Source organism: Oryctolagus cuniculus, chromosome 13 (assembly GCF_051225735.1).
Source record: "Oryctolagus cuniculus isolate XC-2025 breed Fujian yellow rabbit chromosome 13, ASM5122573v1, whole genome shotgun sequence".
In the NCBI taxonomy this organism is placed as follows: domain Eukaryota; kingdom Metazoa; phylum Chordata; class Mammalia; order Lagomorpha; family Leporidae; genus Oryctolagus; species Oryctolagus cuniculus.
The window spans coordinates 114,277,794-114,304,692 of record NC_142879.1 but is presented as its reverse complement, the minus strand read 5'-3'; the positions used below and the strand labels follow the sequence as shown (position 1 = coordinate 114,304,692).

General features: G+C 39.6%; 1 protein-coding gene and 1 non-coding gene across 2 annotated transcripts in view; one reads left to right on the top strand and one right to left on the bottom strand.

Annotated features, from left to right (window-relative positions):
• Nucleotides 1–12,853, top strand: part of LOC149122895 (uncharacterized) — a 178,714-nt gene extending 165,861 nt beyond the window's left edge. Inside the window, 5 exon segments of the mRNA XM_089312504.1 lie at nt 3,918–4,044; nt 4,289–4,381; nt 6,842–9,457; nt 9,460–9,560; nt 9,562–12,853. Coding sequence (XP_089168630.1) covers nt 3,918–4,044; nt 4,289–4,381; nt 6,842–9,457; nt 9,460–9,560; nt 9,562–9,762 — 3,138 coding nt within the window. The 3' untranslated portion in view covers nt 9,763–12,853.
• Nucleotides 1–26,899, bottom strand: part of LOC127489541 (uncharacterized) — a 511,334-nt gene that overhangs the window by 316,903 nt on the left and 167,532 nt on the right. The gene's annotated exons all lie outside the window — the stretch shown is intronic.

Here is a 26,899-nt window from a genome sequence, read left to right as displayed (position 1 = left end):
TTGGATCTACACAGCTCCAGCCATTGCAGCTATCTGGGAGTGAACCTGCAGTTCGAAGACCTCTCTTTATTCCTCCTTCTCCCTCTCTCTCTTTCTCTGCCTCTCCTTCTCTCTTTGTGCAACTCTTTCATATAAATAAATATTTTACAAATTGTCTATTTCTATCACATTTACTGGTATCTCATGGGGTAAATCAATTGAAATGGTGAAATTCATGGTCTTTTTCAAAAAGATTTATTTATTTATTTGAAAGAGTTACACACAGAGAGAGGGAGAGGCAGAGAGGGAGATAGAGTGCTCTTCCATCTGCTGGCTCACTCCCCAGTTGGCTGCAATGGCCAGAGTTATGCCAATGCAAAGCCAGGATCCAGGAGCTTCTTCTGGGTCTTCCACATGGGTACTAGGGCCCAAGGACTTGGGCCATCTTCTACTGCTTTCCCAGGCCATAGCAGAAAGCTGGATCAGAAGTGGGGCAGCTGGGAATCAAACCAGTGCCTATATGGGATGCCAGTCTGCAGGTGGCAGTTTTACCCGCTAGGCCACAATGCCAGCCCCAATCCAGGGTTTTGTGAAGGGATGAATACAGGGAAAGGTGCTACTTGGAATCATTACTGGTAAAGTGCACTGCATTAAATATACATTATGTGTATTTGTTAACTTTCTTTAGTATAAACTTTAATAACAACATAATGTTTATCTCTGATAACCTTATTCATTTGAACACTCAACTTTTCTTTTTACTTTTACATTATTATTTTACAAAATTTGTAGATAATGCTTTCATTAAACCAATGATAACTTCTGTTTAATCTCTGCCACTTAATATAGGTGGGTGCATTTTCCTATGTATTTCTATTTTTAGAGGTTTATTCCTCCACAGTGAAGCTGATATTTTCTTGGTTAATGTATTTATTATTCTTTATTCATTCTATTATATCCTTTTTTTCCCCACTGTTCAGTGCAGAAGGAAACCAGAGGGTTTTTTTTTTTTTTAAGATTTCATTTATTTATTGAAAGAGTTGCAGAGAGAGAAAGTCTTCTATCTGCTGGCTCACCCTCCAAATTACTGCAAAGGCTGGAGCTCAGCTGATCCAAAGCCAAGACCCAAGAGCTTCTGGGTCTCCCATGCAGGTGCAGTGGCCCAAGGACTTGGACCATGTTCCACTGCTTTCTCAGGACATAGCAGAAAGCTAGATTGTATGTTGAGGAGGCAGTACTCAAACCAGAACCCATATGGAATGCTGGCACTGAAGGCAGCAGCTTTACCCATTATGCCACAGCGTTGGCCTCTAGAGTTTTCTTTGAACTCCTGCCATTCACCTTCTCTCCCAGGTATGATTCTGGGTCCTCCACATGTTTCTAAGAGGAAAGAAAATTAATATATCACCTGTAAGTGTTTTTTTTTTTAATTATTCCCCAGCTTGTCAGTACTCATTTTAGGTGTTTAATGCTAGTTTATTTATTTATTTTTTTAGATTTTTTTTTTATTTATTTGAAAGAGTTACAGAGAGGCAGAGGGGGAGAGAGAGAGAGAGTCTTCCATCTGCTGGTGCACTCCCTAGTTTGCCACAATGGCCCGAGTTGCACTGGTCCAAAGCTAGAAGTGAAGAGCTTCTTCTGGGTCTCCCACATGGGTTCAGGGGCCCAAGGACTTAGGTCATCTTCTACTGAATTCCCAGGCCATAGCAGAGAGCTGGATTGGAAGTGAAGCCACTGGGACTTGAACTGGCACCAATATGGGATGCCAGCACTGAAGGCAGTGGCTTTACCTGCTAGCCACAGTGCCAGTCCCAGTATAATAGTTAATTAAAATGGAAAATATGGGGTTGGCTCTGTGGCTCAGTGGGTTAATGCCCTGGTCTAAAGCATCGACTTCCCATATAGACACTGGTTTGAGACCTGGCTACTCCACTTCTGTTCCAGCTCTCTACTATGGCCTGGGAAAGCAGTGGAAGATAGCCCAGGTCCTTGGGCCCCTGAACTCATGTGGGAGACCCAGAAGAAGCTCCTGGTTCCTGGCTTCAGATTGGAGCAGTTTCAGCCATTGCAGCCAATTGGGGACTGAACCAGCAGATGGAAGACCTCTCTCTCTGCCTCTCTTCTCTCTGTGTAACTCTGACTTTCAAATAAATAAATAAATCTTTACAAAATTTTAAAATAGAAAAATAAACATAAAATTTGTTATCACAGAATATACAGAAATGAATTATGAATTTGGCATGATTATGAAACATTACTGTCATCTATAATAATGCAGTTTGGTCTCTTGTCTTTCTGTTGCTATAGCAAAATATATATTTGTTACATGAATTGAGTTGAAACTAAGCACAATATGCTACATTTTTGGGGTCATGTCTGAAACATTCTACACATAGATGATGTACTGAACAGTGTTTTAGTGCTACCTATGAAGTAAACACTTAGCATTCTGCAAGAGGAAGAGTTACCTAGTGCTGGAACACAAATCAGTTAAGTTTGTTTTCAAATTGTTAGAGTAATGGAGTTCTTAATACCTTTGAGAAGCTGAATTGGATTCTGGAATAGGATAAGGAATGTGTGGAGAAAAGAATCTACTGGAGGCTCATTTATTTTTTTAAGATTATTTATTTGAAAGGTGGACTTGCAGAGATTGGGAGAGACAGGGAGACAAAAGGATATATCTTCTATCTAGTGTTCATTCCCCAAATGCCCACAATGGCTGGGACTGGGCCAGGCCAAAGCCAGGAGCCTGGGACTCCATGGGTCTCCCACATTGGTGGAAGGGTCCAAATACTCAGGCCATTTTCACTGCTCTTTCAATCAGATTAGCAGGGAACTAGATTGGAAGTGGAGCAGCAAGGAGTCAAGTCCTCTGTTTACATGGGATGCCAGCATTGATGGTGGAGGCTTAGCCTGCTGGATCACAATTCTGGTGACTATTGCAAGTTCTGAAACAAATCTCTAAGCATTTTTCTCAGTGAGTCACAAATGCAGATTGTACTGCAGACATTCCCAGGTTCTCTTTTTGGGCAAATAATTCCATTGCTTTCATTTAATTATGTATAATGTCATTTCAAATGTTTATCATTTGAATGTTTTGGGCAAGTATTTCCATTGCTTTCACTTTAATTAGGTATAATGTTATTTCAATTGTTTATCAGTAGAATAATCATAGACAAGGGCAAAAACTAATTTGTATTCTTTGTCTTACCTGTATTTTCTCTCTTACTTAAAAATATTTATTAGCTTGATAGAGAAAAAAGTTGATGGACTGAGAGATAGAGAGCTTTGACACATTAATTCACTTCCTAGATAAGCATACCAAACAGGTGGGGCAGGACTGAAGCCAGGATTGAGGAATGGAATCTAGGCCTCCTTCATTGGTGACATCACCATTGCTTCCCCAGGTTTGCATTATCTGGGAGCTAGAAACTACAGCTGGCATTGGAAGTCATGGACACTCTGAGGTGGCATCATAAACAACACTAAGCTAAATGTCTGCCCTGTCTTTTAATATATTTTTTCTCTGACATATTGGAAATGATATGCATGGTGTTTTCCTGGAAATTGTTTTCTGTTCATTCCCATCATAGTTTCACTGATGGTTTCTTGCCTTTTTTTCTCAATGCTTCTACATACTTCTCCTTAACATTGCCCAGTCAAGAGTCAGTATTGCCCCTCTTCTAGCCTGCTGTGCAATTCCCCTTGAATGATGTGGCATTTGTGATTTGAGCCTCCTGTTTCCCTCTAGGTTGGGCATTTCTCACAGCCTGTAGATCATGGGTTTGACTCTGTTGAATGCTCCGTGTGGCTTTCTAAACACTCAACAAGTCTAATGTGAAACCATATCCTTCCTTTTTTCCTTCATATCCATACACAACTGTCAGTGTTTATTTTGTGACAGAGTTAACATGTTGACTGGAAGTGTATTATTATAGGTAATGACAGCATTTGAAGACCTGGCTGTGTACTTTACATGGGAGGAATGGCAGAAAATGAACAATGCTCAGAAGATCCTGTACAGAGATGTGATGCTGGAGACCTACAGCAGCCTGTTCTCCTTGGGTGAGTGACACCCATCACATGCCCAGTGATAACATTTTCTTGCTATTTGACAAATAAGGGAACACTTTATAATGTTTAATATTGGGCAGGATTAGAATTTGAGTCTGTGAATAATCTGAATATCTACCATCTAACAAAAGATTCAAATTGGAACATTTGTTGCATAGCTCCTGAACCAAGCTGTAGTCCTTTAAATAACCCAAGATAGTGAGTTTACAAAGTCTTACTTTGTTTCCATTAATAGGGCACTGCATTACCAAACCTGACTTGATCTTCAAGTTGGAGCGAGGAGAAGAGCCATGGATGGTGGATGAATGCTTGAATCAGAGCCTTTCAGGTCAGTCTGCAGCTAGGACTTAAACTGGTGCGCATAAGTGATGGCAGCACCTCAGGTGGTGGCTTTACCTGCTATGCCACAATGCCAGCCCCTGGAAACTTATTTCTAACTCATTGCTCAGATTGAGTTCCCACTCATGATTTTGCCCAGGCATAGAACTTGCTCAGGACTGAATCAATAAATGTGAACTCTCTCTTTCTTAGTCTCTTTCTTTTTTTCCCTCTGTGCTTCTAAAATAAATAAGAAAATTATAGTCTGTTGGAAACATTTGAGGAGTGAGCCTATAGTTGGCAAAGCTCTGTTTCAGTCTGTCTTTATCTTTATTCTGTCTCTCTTACTCTCAAGTAAGTAAATAAGTAAATGCTAAAAGATGGTCATGTGGCCGGTGCTGTGGCACAGTGAATTAACACCCTAGCCTGAAGCACCAGCATCCCATATGGGCACCAGTTTCAGACCCAGTTGCTCCACTTCTCATCTAGCTCTTGGCTATGGCCTGGGAAAGCAGTAGAAGATTGTGCAAGTCCTTGGGCTCCTGCACCTGAGGGAGACACAGAAGCAGCTCCTGGCTCCTGGCTTCAGATCAGCACAATTCTGGCCATTGTGGCCAATTGGGGAGTGAACCATTGGTTGGAAGATCTTACTCTCTTTGCCTCTCCTCTCTCTTGTAACTCTGACTTTCAAATAAATAAATCTTAAAAAAAAAAATAAAAGATGGTCATGAGTAAGCCTCTGTGCTGTGACATCAGAAATTATGAAGCTAGCAATGACACTGTGGTGCAGTGTGTTAAAGCTCCAGCCTGCAACACTAGCATTGCATATGGGTGCCAGTTCAAGTCCCAGCTGGTCCTCTTCCAATCCAGCTCTCTGCTAATGCATCTGAGAAAAGTGCAGAGGTTGGACCAAATCCTTGGCCTCCTGTACCCATGTGGGAGACAAGAAAGACACTCCTGGCTCCTAACTTCATTTTGGCCCAGCATTGGTTGTTGTTCCCATATGGGGAGTGAACCAGCAGATGAAAGACTTCTCTCTCTCTCTCTTTAATTCTAGCTTTCAAATAAATAAAGTAAATCTTTGAAAAAAGAAATCCTAAACTAAGCATGAACTTATATAAAACATGAAAATAAGTGATCCTAGACTCACCAAGAAAGTAATGAGATTTTGAGACCCAAGGTCAAGTAGCCTCGTGGGGTTATGTTGAGTGGCTCAGATTTCTTGAAGGGTGGAGTTTGAAGTATGATTTCTCTCTTATTTTCAGTATCATTGAAAAATATGCAAATAAAAATATAAGAAAAACATAGGAAATGAAGCTTTCAGTGAAAATAGGAGGCAACTGATCAAATGCCTCCAGAAATTCAAATTATCACACAGGAATGTTTCTAGAAAGACTTTAGAGGAGGTAACCAGCACTGATGATTTCAGAATGAGTTAGAAACCACTTTTGAAAGAAGATGAGCACATCCTGGTTTGCAGAAACAAATTCTTCAAACTGATTGGGAGTGTTTAACTAAAGTCGTATATTGGGAATTTTCTGTACCTGTTGTACTTCTGAGAAGCTGAAGGTGTTGGGTGTCCTTAGGAATTTGGGGAAGCTGTCATAGAGTAGAGACAAAGTAGTTTTTCATTTGAAAAATCCCACAAATGCTGTTTACCTAGGAAGACTGAGCATGAGACACTCATAGATTTAAGTCCTACTCCTTAAATGTTGTCCTGCTTAAAGTACAGGCACATTTCACTCTTCTCCACCTGCAAGTAAATGATCAGTAAAACTTTTTCATGTTTATGGTTGAGATATCAGAGAAGCAAAAAGCACACAATTTTTATAAAAATAAACTGGAGAAAAAGCACAGGGAAAAAAATGGTTGCTAGGTAGTGGGTGAATGTTTTTATTACATATTTGCCCATTCTTTAAAATATTTTATAGTTATTTCATCTTTGTGAAAGGCAGAGTGATAGTGAGAGAAGAGAGAGAGAGAAAGAGGTCCTCTATTAGCTCACTTCCCAGATGCCTGCAACACTTAGGTCTAAGTAGTCTGAAGCCAAAACTCTAGAATCCCTCTAGTCTTCCCTAGTTTCTCACAGGTTCCCAGGCACATGAACCATTATCTGGTTCCTTCCAGTTTACATAGGCAGAGAGCTGTACTGAAAGCAGAGTAGCCAGGGCTCAAACTGACACTGTTTTGAGATGCAGGTATCCCACACATCATAGCACAAAAGTCATTCTACCATCCTTGACAAATTCTCATAGTAGAAAGGATCATGTTTGAACATTGGGAAACCTTATGGTATATTAATGTATTAAGGAGAAAAACCATATAATGGTCACAAATAAGTACCTCATACTGATTTTGTGAACATCTTATGCCATTTGGATAACAAGTAACTTCATTCCCTTTACATGAATATGCCAGGAGAAACGGTTACATGTGATTCAGTGACATGATTGCTTTTTTCTCATTTCAGTGGTCATGAAAAGGGATGACCTGATTAGGATCAACCAGGAAAGTCAGGACAAAAATCTGAATCATGATTTTATGAAAAATAACAAGACATCAGCTCTCAAGAGAATTGAATTAAGAAAAACACTTAGTTTAAATTCAAGCCATGTTCCAACACTGATTATTAAAAAGGGAATCTATTCAGGATTGAAGCCTGAGGAATGCAATAAATGTCACACTGTGTATCCCCCCAGTGGGCCTGATCAACTACAGGCTGGAGAGAAATTTGATAACACTAAGATACCTGGAAAATCTCTCCAGTTCTGTGAGCCTCTTAGTCAGCTTGACAATATTCACATCATGAAGCAGCCATTTGGACCCACTGGACAAGCAAAAGTCTTCACAAGAAAGATGTTCTGTAAATCTGAGAGGGTTCATATGGCAGAAAACCATAATAAGTCAACTGCCACTTTTGGAAAAGCAACGCAAATAGAAAAAGCTATCCATGAAAATTCTAGCCTCAGTATGCATCAACAAACTCACACAAGAAAGAAATTTTATAAGTACATTATGTATGTTGAACCTGTCATTCACCAGTCACATCTTGCAATAAACCAGAGACTAAATACAAGGGAAAAACTTTACACATGTAAACCTTGTGGAAAATCACTCAGTTTTAATTCACCTTCCGAATGTAATGACTGTGGAAAGGCCTTTAGACAAAATTCATTCCTCAGGAAACATCAGCAAATTCACACAGGGGAGAAACCTCATGAATGTAGTGACTGTGGAAAAGCCTTTACACAGAAGTCATACCTCATAAACCATCAGCGAATTCACACAGGAGAGAAACTTTATAAATGCCTTCAATGTGGAAAAGGCTTTCTGTGGAAGTCAGACCTCATAGTACACCGGAGAATTCACACAGGGGAGAAACCTCATAAATGTAATGGCTGTGGAAAAGCCTTTGGACGCAAGTCATCCCTCCTCATACACCAGCGAATTCACACAGGGGAGAAACCTCATAAATGTAATGACTGTGGAAAAGCCTTTGGACACAAGTCAGCCCTGCTCATACACCAGCGAATTCACACAGGGGAGAAACCTCATAAATGTAATGACTGTGGAAAAGCCTTCGGACACAAGTCAGTTCTCAGGAAACATCAGCGAATTCACACAGGGGAGAAACCTCATAAATGTAATGACTGTGGAAAAGCCTTCGGACACAAGTCAGTTCTCAGGAAACATCAGCGAATTCACACAGGAGAGAAACCTCATAAATGTAATGACTGTGGAAAAGCCTTTGGACAAAAGTCAAACCTCATCATACACCAGCAAATTCACACAGGGGAGAAACCTCATAAATGTAATGACTGTGGAAAAGCCTTTGGACAAAAGTCACACCTCATAGTACACCGGAGAATTCACACAGGGGAGAAACCTCATAAATGTAATGGCTGTGGAAAAGCCTTTGGACACAAGTCATCCTTCCTCATACACCAGCGAATTCACACAGGGGAGAAACCTCATAAATGTAATGACTGTGGAAAAGCCTTTGGACGAAAGCCAGACCTCATCATACACCAGCAAATTCACACAGGGCAGAAACCTCATAAATGTAATGACTGTGGAAAAGCCTTTGGACACAAGTCATCCCTCCTCATACACCAGCGAATTCACACAGGGGAGAAACCTCATAAATGTAATGACTGTGGAAAAGCCTTTGGACAAAAGTCAAACCTCATCATACACCAGCAAATTCACACAGGGGAGAAACCTCATAAATGTAATGACTGTGGAAAAGCCTTTGGAACAAAGTCAGCCCTCCTCATACACCAGCGAATTCACACAGGGCAGAAACCTCATAAATGCAATGACTGTGGAAAAGCCTTCGGACACAAGTCAGGCCTCAGGAAACATCAGCGAATTCACACAGGGGAGAAACCTCATAAATGTAATGACTGTGGAAAAGCCTTTGGACAAAACTCAGACCTCATCAGACACCAGCAAATTCACACAGGGCAGAAACCTCATAAATGTAATGACTGTGGAAAAGCCTTTGGACAAATGTCAGCCCTGCTCATACATCAGCGAATTCACACAGGGGAGAAACCTCATAAATGTAATGACTGTGGAAAAGCCTTTGGACGCAAGTCATCCCTCCTCATACACCAACGAATTCACACAGGGGAGAAACCTCATAAATGTAATGGCTGTGGAAAAGCCTTTGGACGCAAGTCATCCCTCCTCATACACCAGCGAATTCACACAGGGCAGAAACCTCATAAATGTAATGACTGTGGAAAAGCCTTTGGACAAAAGTCATCCCTCCTCATACATCAGCGAATTCACACAGGGGAGAAACTTCATAAATGTAATGACTGTGGAAAAGCCTTTGGACAAAAGTCAAACCTCATCATACACCAGCAAATTCACACAGGGGAGAAACCTCATAAATGTAATGACTGTGGAAAAGCCTTTGGACAAAAGTCACACCTCATCGTGCACCAGCGAATGCACACAGGGGAGAAACCTCATAAATGTAATGACTGTGGAAAAGCCTTCGGATACAAGTCAGGCCTCAGGAAACATCAGCGAATTCACACAGGAGAGAAACCTCATAAATGTAATGACTGTGGAAAACCTTTGGACAAAAGTCACACCTCATCGTGCACCAGAGAATTCACACAGGGGAGAAACCTCATAAATGTAATGACTGTGGAAAAGCCTTTTTCTATAAGTTATACTCATATGAAAACAGTTCACACAGGGCAGAAACCTTATGAATCTAGTACGTGTGGAAAAGCCTTTATAAATCATGTTATAATTCACAGCTCATATTACACCACAGAATTCACACCAGGGAGAAACTTCATGAATGCAATGACTGTAGAAAAGCCCTTGGCAATAAGTCACATCTCAGAATGCATCAGAAAATGCACATAAAGAGAAACCTTTTGGACATAATGACTTGGAAAGCTTTTTCCCATAATTCAGCCCTCATTGCACATCATCTAATTCATATGGGGGAAAACACTTTGGATATAATGCCTTTATCCATAAGTAACACCTCATAAAACATCAGAATTCACATGGGGGAGAAACCTTATGAATGGAATGAATTTTGGAAAACTCTGCCAAAATTACACAATATAACATCAGAGAATTTATTACATGATAGAAATCTTGTAATAAATGTGGGAAAGCCTTTTGTCAGAAGGAATACCTCATAACATGTAGATCAAACAAGGGAGAGAACTTAAGGATATAATGAATGTGAAGGACTTTTTCCAAAGTCAACATAACCATGTGACAGAGCCTTTTGCTGGAAATTACATCCCATACAATAGGCACTCCCATAAGGAAGAAAGGTTGGGACCAGCGCTGTGGCACAGTAGGTTAAAGCCCTGGCCTGAAATGCAGGCATACCATGTGGGCACTGGTTCTAGTCCCAGTTGCTTCTCTTCTGATCCAGCTCTCTGCTATGTCCTAGGAAAGCAGTAGAAGATGGCCCTGCACCCACATGGGAGACCCAGAAGAAGCTCCTGACTCCTGGCTTTGGATCACTGCAGCTCCAGCCATTGCATCCATCTGGGGAGTGAACTAGCAGATGGAAGACCTCTTTCTGCTTCCCTGTCTCTCTCTAACTCTGACTTTCAAATAAATAACACAAATTGTTAAAGAAAATGAAGAATTTCAGAAATATTATTAGTGTGACAAAAAGCCATTTGTCAGAAATGGCATTATACATCAGAAAATTCACACAAGTGGTTTCTTAGGAGTGTAATGAATGTGGAAGTATATTTTCATAGAATTCAGGTTTGCATAAATATGCAACTCAAGAAAGGCGATACCCTTCAAGTGCAATAGAACTCAAAAAACCATAGCCAGAAATTAAACATCAGGCCGGCGCTGTGGAGCAATAGGTTAATCCTCCGCCTGCTATACTGGCATCCCATATGGGTGCGAGTTCTAGTCCCAGCTGCCCCTCTTCAATCCAGCTCTCTACTGTGGCCTGGGAAAGCAGTAGAAGACAGCCCAAGTGCTTGGGCCTCTGCACTCACATGGAAGACTAGGAAGAAGCACCTGGCTCCTGGCTTCAGATCAGTGCAGCTCTGGCCACTGTGGCCATTTGAGGAGTGAACCAACAGAAGGAAGACCTTTATCTCTGTCTCTCTCACTGTCTGTAGCTCTACCTGTCAAATAAATAAAAATCTTAAAAAAAAGAAATTAAACATCAACTAACACCAGAGAATTCATACAGTAAAATGTCAATTTAATGAATGTGAAAAAATTTTCTGCCATTAATCAATTCACATGAAGAGACTCTGAAATGAGAAAACATACATGCATAGAAAAGTTATGTACCATATGTCACCTGTCAATGGTTACCTGACAACTCACAGAAAGAAAAAATCCTATGATTTATTGTAATAGGAAATACCTTTATTATTAGGCAAACTTCCACAAAACATAGCAAGATTACAGAGAGAAGTCCCTGAAGTATAATTTGTTTGGAAGAATTCTTTGGTGGAATCACACCTTAGTGAGTATTGGGCAGTTTTCATAATGAATTGTGACAGAGAGTGGTTAACCGCTCTTCAGAAATTTTTCTCTTATTCAACCGGAACTTTTGGTTTCTCATTATTCTGAGTGGAATCAAGTATATGAACTGAACTTTGCTCTCTTGTGTAAATTTTGTTAATAAATATTTAAAAGTTGAGTAACAGTTATTTCAACAGTTATTTGGAATACCATCTTCATCAATTACAAAGTTACTTGTTTTATAGCTGCTTTTTTGGCCACCCAGGATTCTTTCCCCTCATTATTGTAGTGCAAACCAGTGATGTGACCATAAGCATATCAAGTGACACATGTTCCAGTCATAATAGTGTACCCTGGCCCTGGATAATAAGTGTTGTGTGCAACACAAGGGAATGAGTGTGTGGTGACCTATATACCCATGAGAAATTTCAACTTATCTGTGTGCACATCTGGATTAGACTCCACTACCCAAGGTCTATTTGAATATGCAAGTAGATATTGCCACACACATTACCCTCATTCTTTAAAGGGACAACCTCAAACCCTCTAAGTTGCAACACTCATCTGAATTTTCCTGTATTACTGAATGCATAATGCCTTTTTCATTCATGATGCCACTTTTCTACTCTTTTTCATTCTATTCCTAATTGCCTTGAGACAAGAACATGGAATGAAGTCTATCCATGTCATACCCATTGCAATAGAGAAGCAGGAGCATAAATGTAGTATTTGTTTAAAAAAAGATTTATTTATTTGAAAGTCAGAGTTACACAGAAAGAGCAGAAGCAGAGAGAGAGAATTTTCCATCCAATGCTTCACTCCCCAATTGGCCACAATGGCCAGAACTGTGCTGATCCAAAACCAGGAGCTTCCTCCAGATCTCCCATGTAGGTGCAGGGACCCAAGCACTTGGGCCTTCTACTATTTCTCAGGCCATAGCAGAGAGTTAGATTGGAAGTGGAGCAGCCGGGTCTCGAACCAGCACCCATATGGGATGCCAGCATTTCAGGTCAGGGCATTAACCTGCTGTGACACAGTGCTGGCCCCTGTAGTACATTTTTGTATTAATTTAACTTATAATTTTTTACAACCTTTTTTTGTTGCATTATTCCCTGCTCCTGCAGGTGGCCCTCATTTTTATTGAAAATGTGTATTTTTATTCCTTCCAATTTAGAAAGTCCTTTCTGGATTAATATAAATCTGATTTACATTCAGTTAGTTCCTCAGGATACCCTCAGGAGGAACACTTTTCCTAGGTTGCTTGGCTATCCCATGATAACAGGGCTACAAATGCTATGATGCATCTAGCTGCAGTAGCTCTTTTATTTCCCATCTAGATAATAGCTGTGCAACTAATCCATTTCAACTCCATTACTACCCATAAGAAATAGCTCTTCATCCCTGTTTAAGTCCCCACAGCTTCTTGCAAGTGTTCATCAAATTAAATCTTATTATAAACAGATTTAATAGAAAATGAATGATGTAGCTGCTGGTAGTTTCAGTGAGGTTGAATGATTTGCTGGACTGCTGTTTTGTCTGGGTTATCTTTCATATTACTTAGAACTAATTTTTCACAATATTACTTGCCTGAGCACTTTTTCCTAGGCTCCCAGCTAAACAGGTGTTTGAAGACTAGATTTACTGTTAATTCTCACTAAGGACAGAGGTCCCACATTGAGAGCACAGATCCTTATGTGGTCCTTGGGACATAGTGAATATTATACCCACTTGATTTAGTACTCAGGCACTGGTCTCCATTGAAGAGAAGAACTCAGCTGAACAGAATATAACTCCCTTCTGATTCAAAAAAGATTTACCATGCCAAACCTGGATGTGTCACCTTAGGCATACCCTTTACCCTTGAAAACTGAACAGAGCTCTCTGGCCACACCCACTACAAGCCTCTAGAGATTCAGTGAAAGCAGAAAGTCCATTTATTTACAGTCATAATACAATGATAAAAACTGCCAGAAAAAAAAAAAGACGAGTATTTCCACAAATGCCAAATGCAAGAATCCAAGAAGCAAGAATAAGGAAAACATCATCATGCTCCCAAAACAACATGACATTTCAATACTAGGTCATGAAGATGATGAGAGAAGAAATGCAAGAAATAGAACTCAAAAATTTGGTCATAAGATTACATAGAAGTAATCAAAAGCAAATGCACAAACTACTGAAATCCATGAAGGACATGAAAGAAAATATCTCCCATGAAATAAAAATTATCAGGAGGAATCAAGATGAAATGAAGAATTCAACAGAACATGAAACTGAGATATTAAAAAGAAATCAAAATGAAATGAAGAATTCAATACAACAAATAAAAAAAGCAGTGGAGAGCCTTAAAAACAGAATCAGTGAGGCAGAAGAGAGAATACCAGTCTTAGTAGACAGAGTACAGGAAAGTATACAGTCAAACCAAACACAAGAACAGGAGATTAGAAATCTAAAAAAGACTGTTGGGAATCTACAGGATACTATAAAAAAAAAAATAAGACCAACATTCTGGTTCTAGGAGTTCCTGCAGGCATGGTGAGAGAGAAAGGATTAGAAGGCATTTTTAGTGAAATATTAGCAGAAAACTTTCCGGGTTTGGAAAAAGAAAGAGACATCCAAGTACAGGAAGCACACAGAACTTTGAATAGACATGATCAGAAAACAACCTTGCCATGACACATTGTAATCAAACTGCCACAATGAAACAAAAAGAGAAGATTCTAAAATGCATAAGAGAGAAACATCAGATTACTCTCAGAGGATCTCCAATTAGACTCACAGCAGACTTCTCATCAGAAACCCTGCAGGCTAAGAGAAAATGGCAAAATCTAGCCCAAGTCCTAAGAGAATAAAGCTGTCATCCCAGATTATTATACCCTGCAAAGCTCTCATTTGTGAATGAAGGTGAAATAAAGACCTTTCATAACAAACAGAAATTGAAAGAATTTGCCACCACTTGTCCAGACCAGCAAGATTTCTTCTTTTTTATTCCACTGTGGTGGATTTATTTTTGTACGGTAGATAAGTGGTCTTTCTGCTTTCACTGAATCTCTGGAGGCTTGTAGTGGATGTGGCCAGAGAACTCTTCAGTCTCTAGGGTTAAGGGTGTGCCTCAGGTGACACACCCAAGTTTGGCATGTTAAGTCTTATTTCTCCTTTTTTTTTAATCAGAAGGGAAGTATATTCTGCTCAGTTGGGTTCTTCTCCTCAATGGAGACCAGTGCCTGAGTACTAGCCCCAGTAGGTATAATATTTGTCTGCTCTGTCCAAAGAACAACACAAAGGATCTGTGTAGTCCTCAGTATAAATTCAGATTCTCCAGAAATGTCTCTCATCAGGTAACCAGGAACCCCCAAGCTTGTGGCCTCTCCCACTGAGAGTGCTCAAAGTCCCAGTCACACCGCAAATCTTCCCGCACACCCTCAGTTTTTTATTTTTTCACAGTCCTGCTTCAGAAGTTTCACACAGTCACAAGTTCCTAGTTTCCTGTTATTTTTCCCTACCAGCATCAGGAGTCTCCACTTGGCTGCTTGCCTGGTGTAGACACAAGCTGGCACAGATGTTATGTATGTCCAAAATGGCTCCTGCTCTATCAGCTTGCATGCCTTTTGAGGTGATTGGAGAGAGAGAAATGTGTCTGTACTGTCCCTTTTTTTTTCTCTCCTCTAGTTTGGCTGGCACACTTTCCCTTGGATATTTAAGCCTCATTACCTCTAGGTTCCTGCCACATTTTTGCTGGTGGCTCAGGCCACTGTGGTCTTGTCTCACCTCACTTTCCAGTTCGAGTGCATAGGTTCTCAGCTGTTGGAGTCATGAGCCGTGGGCACCATGCCCTCCATGTGGGTCCACCATGTCCCTCTCATGTCAGTAGAATTTCCTCTCTCATTTTTTCCCTAACTCTTCCCTGAGACTACTCTATTTCCACTTTTTTAAAACTATCTTCTCCTGGGCTAGAGCAGTAAGCTCCCTCCCTACTCTACCATCCAATTATTAGCCCATCTCTATATGATTATGACTCTGTTTCTTCCAAATTACTAATTTATACACCATATAATCAAAATTAAATGCCTTCCATGGAATGCATATTTATTTTGTCATTTACTACTATCACCTGCATGTGTAATGAATAACCCAATTTGTGACATTCCTAACAGGGAAATGATGGGTACCATGGTTTGATTTATAATTGTGTGATCATCAACTCACTCTAAATGCTGGAAGTTGTCCAAGCAACTGTCATGTGTATAGGATTTGAGTACATTGCAGTGCCAGCACCATCATGGTCATCAGCATAGGATACATTCTTAATGTTTCTAGATGCTCCTGGAACTGTAAATTATTTTCTGATTGTGGAAATTTTCCAAACTGCAAGTCTGTATCATACTGTAATTTTTCCAGTTTATTCTGGACTGTTTTTTCACCAAATATTCATCCACATATTTTTTAGTTATGGCTCACGTTAAAATACACATTGTTACTAACAGCAAGGCAAAGTTTTAACTTCCATGTGCATCAGGTTTCTATTATTTTGTCTTTCATTTTATTAATTTCATCTGAGTATGTCAATATCCACATGGACAGCAATCTTAGCACTGCCAAGGAATGATGATTCTTTTGGGCACTTACATTTTCATATCATGAATGCACTAAATAATGTTCAAATTGTCTTAGCAACCTCCATCTTTATGGCCTATCAAATAATTTTAGAACATTACATTCTTTTACACTTTCAAGGACACTTTTTTATAGCTTCTTTATATTTCGAGAATCAAAATTGTCATTCTCTTTAAAATTTCCATGCATTGGATCAAGACAATTTTATCTTGGTTTTAAAATTACTGAATTCAATGGCATAAGCTTTCTTTGATTTAAGAGAGCACAAATTTTCTGTATTTAAATGTGTATTTAGGGCCATTTTTATTAATATCTGTTACATCTCCTTGTAACCTTATTCCTGCTTCTACTAAATTTACCATTTGTACACACAACTGTCAATATATTGAATACATTTCTCTATTTTTCATGTTGATTCAAATTTATTATTACCACCTCAATAAATAATAACCTAATTTATGCCAATTCTAGTGCAGGGAACTTCAGTCTACCATGATTTACTTTAACATTGTAAGGCCATCAAATTCTGGAAGATGTACAAATTTTATTTTCACAGTATATGAGAACAATTTAGGGCCAGTTCCATCACTCATTAGCAGGAGATTTCATTCTTCGCCTTACAGACATTCATGGAACTTGAAATCAACCTTTAATTATGAAAATTTAAGTAAATTTTTAAATTCACTGGAGTCACTCTTTTGCACAAATATTTTATTCTAGGCCAATCCTAGCTCTGTGAATCTGTGGCCATGGTGATTTCACTTTTATTGTAAGATCATCATCACCCCCAACATTCTCTAAGTTGCCCTGGAAACTGTCAGGTACACAGTGTCTCAGGGCCATTTTAGCCAAGGGTAATAATTCTTCCTCCTCAATGTAATATATATATATATATATGAATATATGTAACATATATAATATACATATATTTTATACATAGATAAATTTGCCAATTGTGTGTCTAGATACTAGCATATTTTCTGAAAATTACACGGGAAAATAGTGGGATCTTAATGTGATTTTTATCCCAGAATCATGTATGTTTATTTAATTTTAGAGGTTGGTAGACTTGGAGACACAGAGAAACAGCTTATGAGCTACAACTTGGTGGCTTACTCTTCATTCTTGTAATGATCAGAAACTGGATTATTACAGAAATCTGAGCTATTCTTTTCTGATGATACATTATAAAAATTTCAAAATGTTGCTCTCTATATATTTATATTGCAAATTATATATATGTACATTTATATTGTAATGTCATAAATTAAACACACACATATATATTATATATAAACACCTTTAAAATTCTCCTTGTTATTGGTATAAATTTTTTGAATTTTAAATATTTACTTCCTTTTAAAATTTTATTTAATATAAGTTTGATATATTTCATATATACAGACTAATGAATGTAAGTGACACTTCCCCCGATACCCTCCCTCCCACACACACTCCAACCCTTTCTCCTCTTCCCTCTCACATTCCCACTTAATTTTACAAAATCTGTTTTCAGTTTACTTAATGATTGTATAGTTAACCCTACACTAAGAGTTCAACAAGTCAGCAAATAGTATGAAGCAAAAAAATAAATTAAAAAAAAAATCACTGTTCCTCAATGGAAGAGACAAGGGCTCTAAACAATCATCAAATCTCAAAATGTGTATCTAACTCCAATACATTACATTTTAGGTACTCTATTAGCTACCTCAGATCAGGGAAAACATGATATCTGTCTTTCGCAGACTCATTTATTTTACTAAGTATAATGGTTTCCAGTTTCCTCTATCTTATTGCAAAAAACAGGGTTTCTTTTTCTTTCCTTTTTTTTAAATAACTGAGTAGTATTCCATAGTGTGTATATACCATAATTTTCTTATCAAGTCAACAATTGATTGATATCTGGATTCTTCCCAGATCTCAGCTATTGTGAATTGTGCTGCAATGAACATGGGGTTATAGATAACTCTTGCATATTCTAATTTCTTTTGGTTTGGGTAAATTCCAAGGAGTGGGATGGCTGGATCAAATGGTAGGTCTATAATCAGATTTGTAAGATATTGCCATACGGTCTTTCACAGTGGCTTGTACCAGTTTACATTCCCACCAACAGTGGACCAGGGTAACTTTTTTCCACATCCTCATCAGTTTTGTCATTTGTTGATTTTTTTTTTTGACAGGCAGAGTTAGGCAGTGAGAGAGAGAGAGACAGAGAGAAAGTCTTCCTTCCATTGGTTCACCCCCCAAATGGCCACTATGGCTGGCGCGCTGCAGCCAGCATGCTGCGCTGATCTGAAACCAGGAGCCAGGTGCTTCCTCCTGGTCTCCCATGCGGGTGCTATTCTTTCTTCCCTAGTTCTGACTCTTAAAACTGTTCCAAATTATGGGATTTGATTCAATGCACCAGGTCTTAAATTTAAGGTTTTATTTCTGACTTTTGAACAACCAAAGAGACAGATTTTGTGTTATTTTAAAGTAATCTATTATGTTCTCTTAATGCCTCTTAAGTTCTAATTGTTTAAAATAACTGAGTTTTAAAGGAGTTATGAGTTGATCAAATCTGGTCTATACTTTGTCATGATGTTAAGGATCTTATTTTAACCAGATATTTTAAGACATCTTGTCATCTTTTACAGGCATTTAAAAAAATCAAAGTTCCAAATAATTTGGACTTTGATATTTCCAGTTAGGTTTCTGGAAATGTCAAAGGATATATGTCTCTCATCTTGAAGAGACACCAGCTAATCAATCAGGCTATTTAGGTTATATTACAGGTATTGTTAAAATGTGAAGTCATGCTAAATTTTAAGTTTTGATAATATAAAATGCCACTGATACAAATGTCTGAAAGTTAAAAAGTCTAATGATCTTGTGTTACTAGACATGATGGTTATCTTAAGGAGAAAGGCCCAGAGGCCTAAAAGAATTAAATGTTTTGTAAAATCCTACAGGTACTTTTGAAAATACTGTGTAAAGTAAGCAAATGCCTCTTGTTGGTTAATGAGTTTATCCTGTTAGACATAGCTATTTAAAGTCTTTTCTCATCCACAGTTTTGTATATCAGATTTGCTGCTCTAAACTAAAACATTGTTGGTTCTGTGTTTAGCTGCCCTCCTATAGGTTCTGATGGATTTTTCCCAGCCACTTCTATTGAATTCAGTAATTTTGAATTGTTCTGTAAACAGATGAAGTGAATAATGCACTACAGGTTCCAACTGGAAGAAAGTATGGTTAATCAAGTTGACCAAGAACAGAAAGTAATTTTAATTGGTTGGTAATAAAAAAAAAAAGCTAAAGATTTTAGGAAACTATTACTAAAACTTCTTTATTGTTCTACCTTGTATGTTGTGTTATGTGTGTGTACATATTGTATGTCTATATGGGAAAATTTATTTTGAGCTCTGTCTTAATTGGTTTATAAAGGAAAGATTGCTCATAAATTTAATAGCTAAAATTAATTGAAGATACATTTGATTCATGTGACCTGAATCTCTTTGTCAGATGTTTTAAATTTGTTGATAGAAAGAAACTAAAAAATGTTTTATGTTTCTGTTTGCTGTTTAAACAAGCCACATCATGTTAGATATTTAAGATATATTTAAAAACATGTATTCTTAAAATTTATAGAAGGCATTGGACCTACAGTAAATATTTTATAAGCTATTATTTAATGGTTAAAACCACTTGCTAAGAGTCCATTTGACATTGTCTGTGGGAATTCTGGCAAGCCTGACTTGCTCCCACATTTCTCTATTCTCTTTAAGATGGGACACTGACTCTATCCTGAGGGATTCCTCAAGATGTAGTTTGATTTTTAGATCTTATGAAAGGAGTGACTAACATACTCTGTGTAACAGCATAGCCAAAATGAGAGCTTAAATCATAATTTCACAGCTGGATTTACTTCACCATGGGATCTGAAATCCCCTTGGGCTAGATGGTGAAAGTGACATCTTAAGTTTTAACATATTTATATATATATATATGATTAAGTTTAAAAGTGACTGTATTTGATTCCATTAAGTTTTAGATTGGTCATATAGGAGGCACTAATTGTTAAAGTGATCATATCAATAGAATTAATAGAATTAAAGAGGAGTAAATGCTTCAACATGGGAAGCAGTCCATACAGCAGACTCATAGAATGGCAATTGCTCTTAGTAACACTCAATGACCTCAGAGTCATCCCTAAGGGCATTCTGGTCTGGCTAAAAAGCCCAAAAGAGCATTTCAGGTGTGGAAAGTTAGGACACTTGTGCAAAAAGGTGTGCATACATGAAGAGTCTTCCTGGGTGAGACTCCTGTGGAAAGAAGTGGTCATCAAAGAAGGATGTACTCTCTTCAAAGGGAGAACTGTCACTTTGCTTACAGCCTTCTCTAAATATTGATGGAGTTTGTGGATTCAGAAGGCTTCCATAGCCTAGACAGCTCATGTCAAGAGCCTTGGGTGATCACTGACAGCACACAAAAGAGTGTGAATTGTGAAATTAACCATAGGAGTCACTGTGCACTAATTTCCCATGCAGGACCTTAAGACTATGATTAAAAAACAGAGGGGAGAGTACGGTACCCCCACTATCAGTGTGTTAACTTTGCTCCTTTCACTGTAAAGTTCTTACAGGTCTCACCCCCTGGAGAGCAACCAGTGGTGAGACACTGGAGACCTTTCACGCCTCTGGTTTGATGGAGGGACCCAACCACCCAACAATGGAAGGGGCCTGATCCCCTCATAATGATGGGCAAACATTTTGCTTGTGCTTTCCAGAGATTACTCTGCAGCCTGTGTGGATAGCAGCCTGAAATGCCAAACCCTGGACCCAGTCTCTGAAAGCTGACCCTCTACAAACCAACTTCAGCACCTTTCCCTGAACAAGCCATTCATAGAAAGATCCTCTTCAGATGGGCTACAGCTTAAATGGAAGGGACCTTACCAGGTGCTACTGAACATGACTACCTCAGTAAAATTAGGATTAAATGTCTACCTCTCAAGTCCTCACAGGTGTACTCAAAAGACATGCCTGATTATTCCTGTAAGCCAGAGAACTTAAGCAAAAAGAAAAGTAAAGCCTTTGCTTTCCTCACATCAAGAGTACTGCTCCTGAAGGCAGGCATGGTGTACCTGCCTCTTTGATTCTCTCTGTTATTAACAATAAAACTCCTAATGTGATTAACACACAATTATTCTTAGGTGTTTAAATTTTAACTGAAAAGTGATCCCTGTTAGGAATTTGGAAAACATTATGCTGAGTGAAATAAGCCAATCCCAAAGGGACAAACACCATATGTTCTCCCTGATTGGTGACAACTAACTGAGCACCAAAAAGTAAACCTGTTAAAGTGAAATGAACACTATGAGAAACGGTGACTTGATCAGCCCTCACCCTGACTGTTGATGAGCAACTTAATATGTTATCCCTCTTAGTATTTTTTCTTGTTTGTTCTACTTAATACTTTTAGTTGAATACTGTAATCAATACACAATTCTTCTTAAGTGCTGAAACTTAACTGAAAAGTGATCACTGTTAAATATAAGAGTGGGAATAAGAGAGGGAAGAGATGTGCAATTCGGGACATGCTCAAGCTGACTTACCTCAAATGGTAGAGTTAGAAACATACCAGGGGATTCCAATTCAATCCCATCAAAGTGGCATGTACCAATGCCAACTCACTAGTCCCAGTGATCAATTTCTGTTCACAATTGATCATAATGATAGGACTAAGAACCAAAGGGATCATATAAACAAGAATAGTGTCTCCAAATACTAGCTGATAGAATAAAAAAGGGAGAGAACGATCCAACATGGGAATTGAGATACACAGCAGACCCGTAGAATGGCAGATGTCCTAAAGAGCACTCTGGCCTCATAATCAGCCCTTAAGGCATGCGGTTCTGGCTGAAAAGCCCATGAGAGTATTTCAGGCATGGAAAGCCAAGACACTCTGGCAAAAAAAAAAAAAAAAAAACCTAAATGAAAGATCTCTGCGAGTGAGATCCCAGTGGAAAGAACGGGTCATCAAAGAAGGAAGTACCTTTCTCTGAAGGGAGGAGAGAACTTCCACTTTGACCATGGTCTTGTCTAAATATGATCAGAGTCAGTGAACTCAGGGGGCTTCCATAGCCTTGGCAGCTCATGACAAGAGCCTAGGGTGATTACTGATGCCATAAACAGGAGTGTCAATTTGTAAAGTCAACAACAGGAGTCACTGTGCACTTACTCCTCATGTAGGATCTGTGTCCTTAGTGTGCTGTACATTGTGATTTAATGCTATAACTAGTACTCAAACAGTATTTTTCACTTTATGTTTCTGTGTGGGAGCAAACTGTTGAAATCTTTACTTAATGTATGCTAAACTGACCTTCTGTATATAAAGAGAATAAAAAATGAATCTTGATGTGAATGGAAGGGGAGAGGGGGTGGGAAAGGGGAGGGTTGCGGGTGGGAGGGACATTATGGGGGGGAAGCCATTGTAATCCATAAGCTGTACTTTGGAAATTTATATTAATTACATAAGTTAAAAAAAACTCCTAATATGTTCTTCTAATATAATTCTCTATACTCAAGCTAAATGGGTTTATAATGTATCACCACCCACTATCTGGGAGTCTGTAGGATGTGGTCTTTTCATCTTAAAGGGGCACTCCATTTACAATTGGTCATGTTCCAGTTTTGCTCATACTAATTAACAAACTTATATGTTCCAGAACTCAACAACTTCTGGGAGTCACTGACCATACAGGGGACACAGACATTGGTGGTGACCAAGATTGCTCCAGTTCACAAAGAGAATTTGTTAGATGAGATAGGCAGAGACTTCCAGACTGAGGACAGGCAGGGCCTGCACTACATCCCTCATAAACAGGAAGCAGCTATAGAAGATGTGATGATTCTACACCCTTTAACATCCCTAGGATTAAGGGAATGGAGTCTCTGAAGGGGGGATTGTGCAGGCAGTCATATATCATCAGACAAGAGCTGGAAGGCTACGCCCTCATCACACTGTCCCCAGCCCCCGTGTGATCTCATGCTCCTGCTTTCCCATACCTGTGCACCGCCTGCCAATTACAAAGGCCTGAAACATGGTGGGCCTGGCCTTTTTCCCTTTGCCCTTCTTTTCCTCCCTGCCCTTAATCCCCATGCTAGGCGTTCTTCAATTTAATTTAAAGCTTATTGTGGGCTGCGGCTTGTTGCTGTGCCACGCTAAGCAGAGTCACACTTGCCCTAAAACAAAGGGGGGAGATGTGGGTGATCCTGTGAGACTTTCTGCCTAGCCCATGTGGCTAGCCTGACTGATGGTGGGAGGTGGGAGCCTCAGGCACATTTTCTCCCACCCCCACCTTCTGCTAATTAGGTAAACTGTTGCTGCAGGTGGTCCAGGCCCATCTGGAAAGTTATCCTAACTATGAGACCTTCAAGCTAGTTGGAGATGCATATTGGTACCAGTGTTGGTTCTATCCTATAGAGTTAGGGTTGCCCTGAATTAGTTTCGCCCCTTCTGCCTGCCCTTTGAAAGTGTACATGGTCATTAATAAAGGTGGACATGTTCACTGAAGCCTGTCCCTGGTGCTTCCTGTGGAAGAACACCATTGCCTCACTCTCCCCGATGGTGTGGGCCTCACAAGACAAGTCCACAGCTCTTGGCCTGCTCCCTGCTTGGTATGGCTCCTACTTAATTTCCAGACTTTCCTTTCTCCTTTAGATAGAGCCCTCACTCTCCTATGTGTTTCTCTCACTGAATAAAAGCTTAAAAACTCAGCTTATCATCTGGTCTATTTGAGCCAGTATTCAGAATTTGTCTCTGAATTCATGGCAAGAACCCACACAGATTATTAATTTCAGAAATATTAAGAAGTGCTGAAGTCTCAGGGCCTAATTATGGAGCCTTTTATTTCTAAAAGCCAGTGGCTGCACAGGGGCGTGTGCTCTCCAAATCATACTGCCCTGAAGGAGCTCAAGGTTAAGCTTCTAAAGGCCAAAACCATATCTTGTTGAAGTTAATTACAAAGCCAAGCATTTGTTACAGGAGCTAGAGCAAGCAACATTATGCTTATCTTGGGGATATTAACAAGTTTCCCAGCACTTAATGTAAATAAACTTACAAAAAACCTCTCAGAAGATTAGTTTTGGAGTAGCTAGCAGTTGTGGGACTGGTTAGAAAAAAATAGAGGACAATCAGGGACAAAATGGAGTGACTCTGGTCAGGCCATAGATCATTTGCACTTGAAAATCAGTAAAACGTAGCCTGAGGATCTGCAGCACCTCCTGCATGGACCCAGAGGCCCCTCTGACTTTGACCACCTTGACCTCAGCATGACCCCGGCATAACTCCCCATTCTCTGTTACAGGAAACTGGGTTGCCAGCATCACTGCAGAGAACAAGGACAGTCCCACAGTGACAGAAGTGGAGCCTGGAGCTGGAGTCTCTACAAGGGGCAAGGACCCATGGCAGTGTGGCCAGGAGTTCCCCATGTCTCACATAGGACAGTGAGTGTGCCTCTGTTGGACTTCCTGTTGCAGGCAGAGGATTTCTCACTTCAGAACTGGTTACTATATGAATCATGCTAGCTGTGAGGCCTTAGCTCCATGCAAAACTTGGCTCATCCCTTGGCTGCCTAGAATTAATCTCAGACATGGCCAAACAGGCCCCACAGCACTGCTCAGTGCATGGCATGGCCTCTGTCAGCAAGGATAGTGTCAACATAAAGAAGCCACACCACTGCCCCTGAGCCAAGCACCCAAAAGCACTTGTCTGTCCCGATGTCTGAACACCAGCCTGTTTTCATAATCAATTTCATTGTGACAGGATGAAGACATCAATAAAACTGGAGAAAAAGTTGGAAAAACTAATGTAATTCTACACACTTTTCAAAAGACAAAGAGGAAGAATACATCTGGACTAATCCATAATGCAAACATTATCCAACTGAAAGGACTTCTTCCATTGGTTCACCCCCAAATGACCACTACAGCCGGTACACTGCTCCAATCCAAGCCAGGAGCCAGGTGCTTCCTCCTGGTCTCCCATGCAGTTGCAGGGCCCAAGCACTTGGGCATCCTCCATTGCCTTCCTGGGCCAGAGCAGAGAGCTGGACTGGAAGAGGAGCAACCGGGATAGAACCGGCACCCCAATTGGGACTAGAACCCAGTGTGCTGGTGCCACAGGCAGAGGATCAGCCCAGTGAGCCATGGCACCAGCCTGAGTAGTAGTTTTACCATTAATTCACATAGTACAACACATTGAGGACAGAGATCCTACATGGGAAACAGGTGCACAGTGATTCCCATTGTTGATTTAACAATTGACAGTCTTATTTATGATGTCAGTAATCACCCAAGGCTCTTATCTCGAGCTGTCGAGGCTATGCAAGCCTCTTGAGTTCACAAATTCCAACCTTATTTAGATAAGGCCATAATCAAAGTGGAAGTTCTCTCCTCCCTTCAGAGAATGGTATCTCCTTTGATGGCCCATTCTTTTTGCTGGCATCTCACTCACAGAGATCTTTCATTTAGCAACCTGGTTATTTTTAAAGTAACAAGCTGATATAAGTGCATATGAAAATGCAAAGAATCTAGGAGAGCCAAAATAACTCTGAAAAATAATAAAATCAAAGGGATGATTTTTAAGTGTTATAAATTTATACTAATCTAAAGTGTGCTGTTGTCATACAGAAAGCCAGATGACTGGAACACAAAAGAGGTTCCAGAGAAGATCCAAACACAAACAGTGAACAGGTTTTCTACAGAGGCACTATTGCAGTGCAGGGGAGAAAGTATAGCCTTTTCAACACATGGTGTTAGCACAAGGAGATACTAATTTCCAATAAAATAGCTTCTATTTACAAAATTGAAAAGAAAATATGCCACAGATCTAACGGTAGTACTGAAAACTACAATACTTCCAGAAAGAAAAATCATAGAAGAAATTTTTTTTTACTTTAATTTAGGCAAAGATTTCCTAGATACAAGAAAAAATTAAAATCTATAATTGAGTAGAGGGATAATTTACACTTAATCAAAGTCTAAAACTTCTTTTCTTCAAGACTTATTTATTTATTTGAAAGGCAGAATTACAGAGTGGCAGATGCAGAGAGAGAGAGATCGTCCATCTGCTGGTTCACACCCCAGATGGCCACCATGACCGGAGCTGGGCTGATCTGAAGTCAGGAGCCAATAGATTCTTCTGGATTTCCCATGTGGGTGCAGGAACCCAAGCACTTGGGCCATCTTCTACTGCTTTCCCTGGCTATAACAGTGAGCTTGATCAGAAGTGGAGCAGCCAGGACTCAAATTCATACCCATATGGAATGCTGGCACGGCAGGCAGCAGCTTTACCCACTATGCCATAGCATGGCCCCAAAAACTTCTTTTCAAAATGCTGTTTAAAGAATGAAAGTCAAAGCAAAAAAAAAAATCCTTGAAAAATATACTATGAGACCAGCTCTTTGGCATAGTGGGTAAAGCTTCTGCCTAGAGTACCAGCATCCCATATATGCACCAGTTTGAGCACCAGTTACTCAACTTCTGATTCAGCTCTCTGCTATAGCCTGGTAAAACAGTAGTAGATGACCCAAATCCTTGGCCCCCTGTACCCTCATGGGAGATCCGGAGGAAATGCTTGGCTCCTGGCTTTGGATAGGCACAGTTCTGCCCATTGCAGCCAACTGGGGAGTGAATTAGCAGTTGGAAGACCTATCTCTCTCTGCCTCTTCTTCTCGCTCTGTGTAACTCTTACTTTCAAGTAAATAAATAAATATTTTGTAAAAAAAGAAAAAGGAAAAATATACCTGATAAATTAAATTTTATAGTGCAATACATAAGATGCCAACAAAACAACCCTTAATTCTAAAATAGTAAGCATGTTAGAAATAGTTCACCACAGAAGACAGGAGAGGCAGCTGTTGTTTAATAATGGGATGAGATCAAGA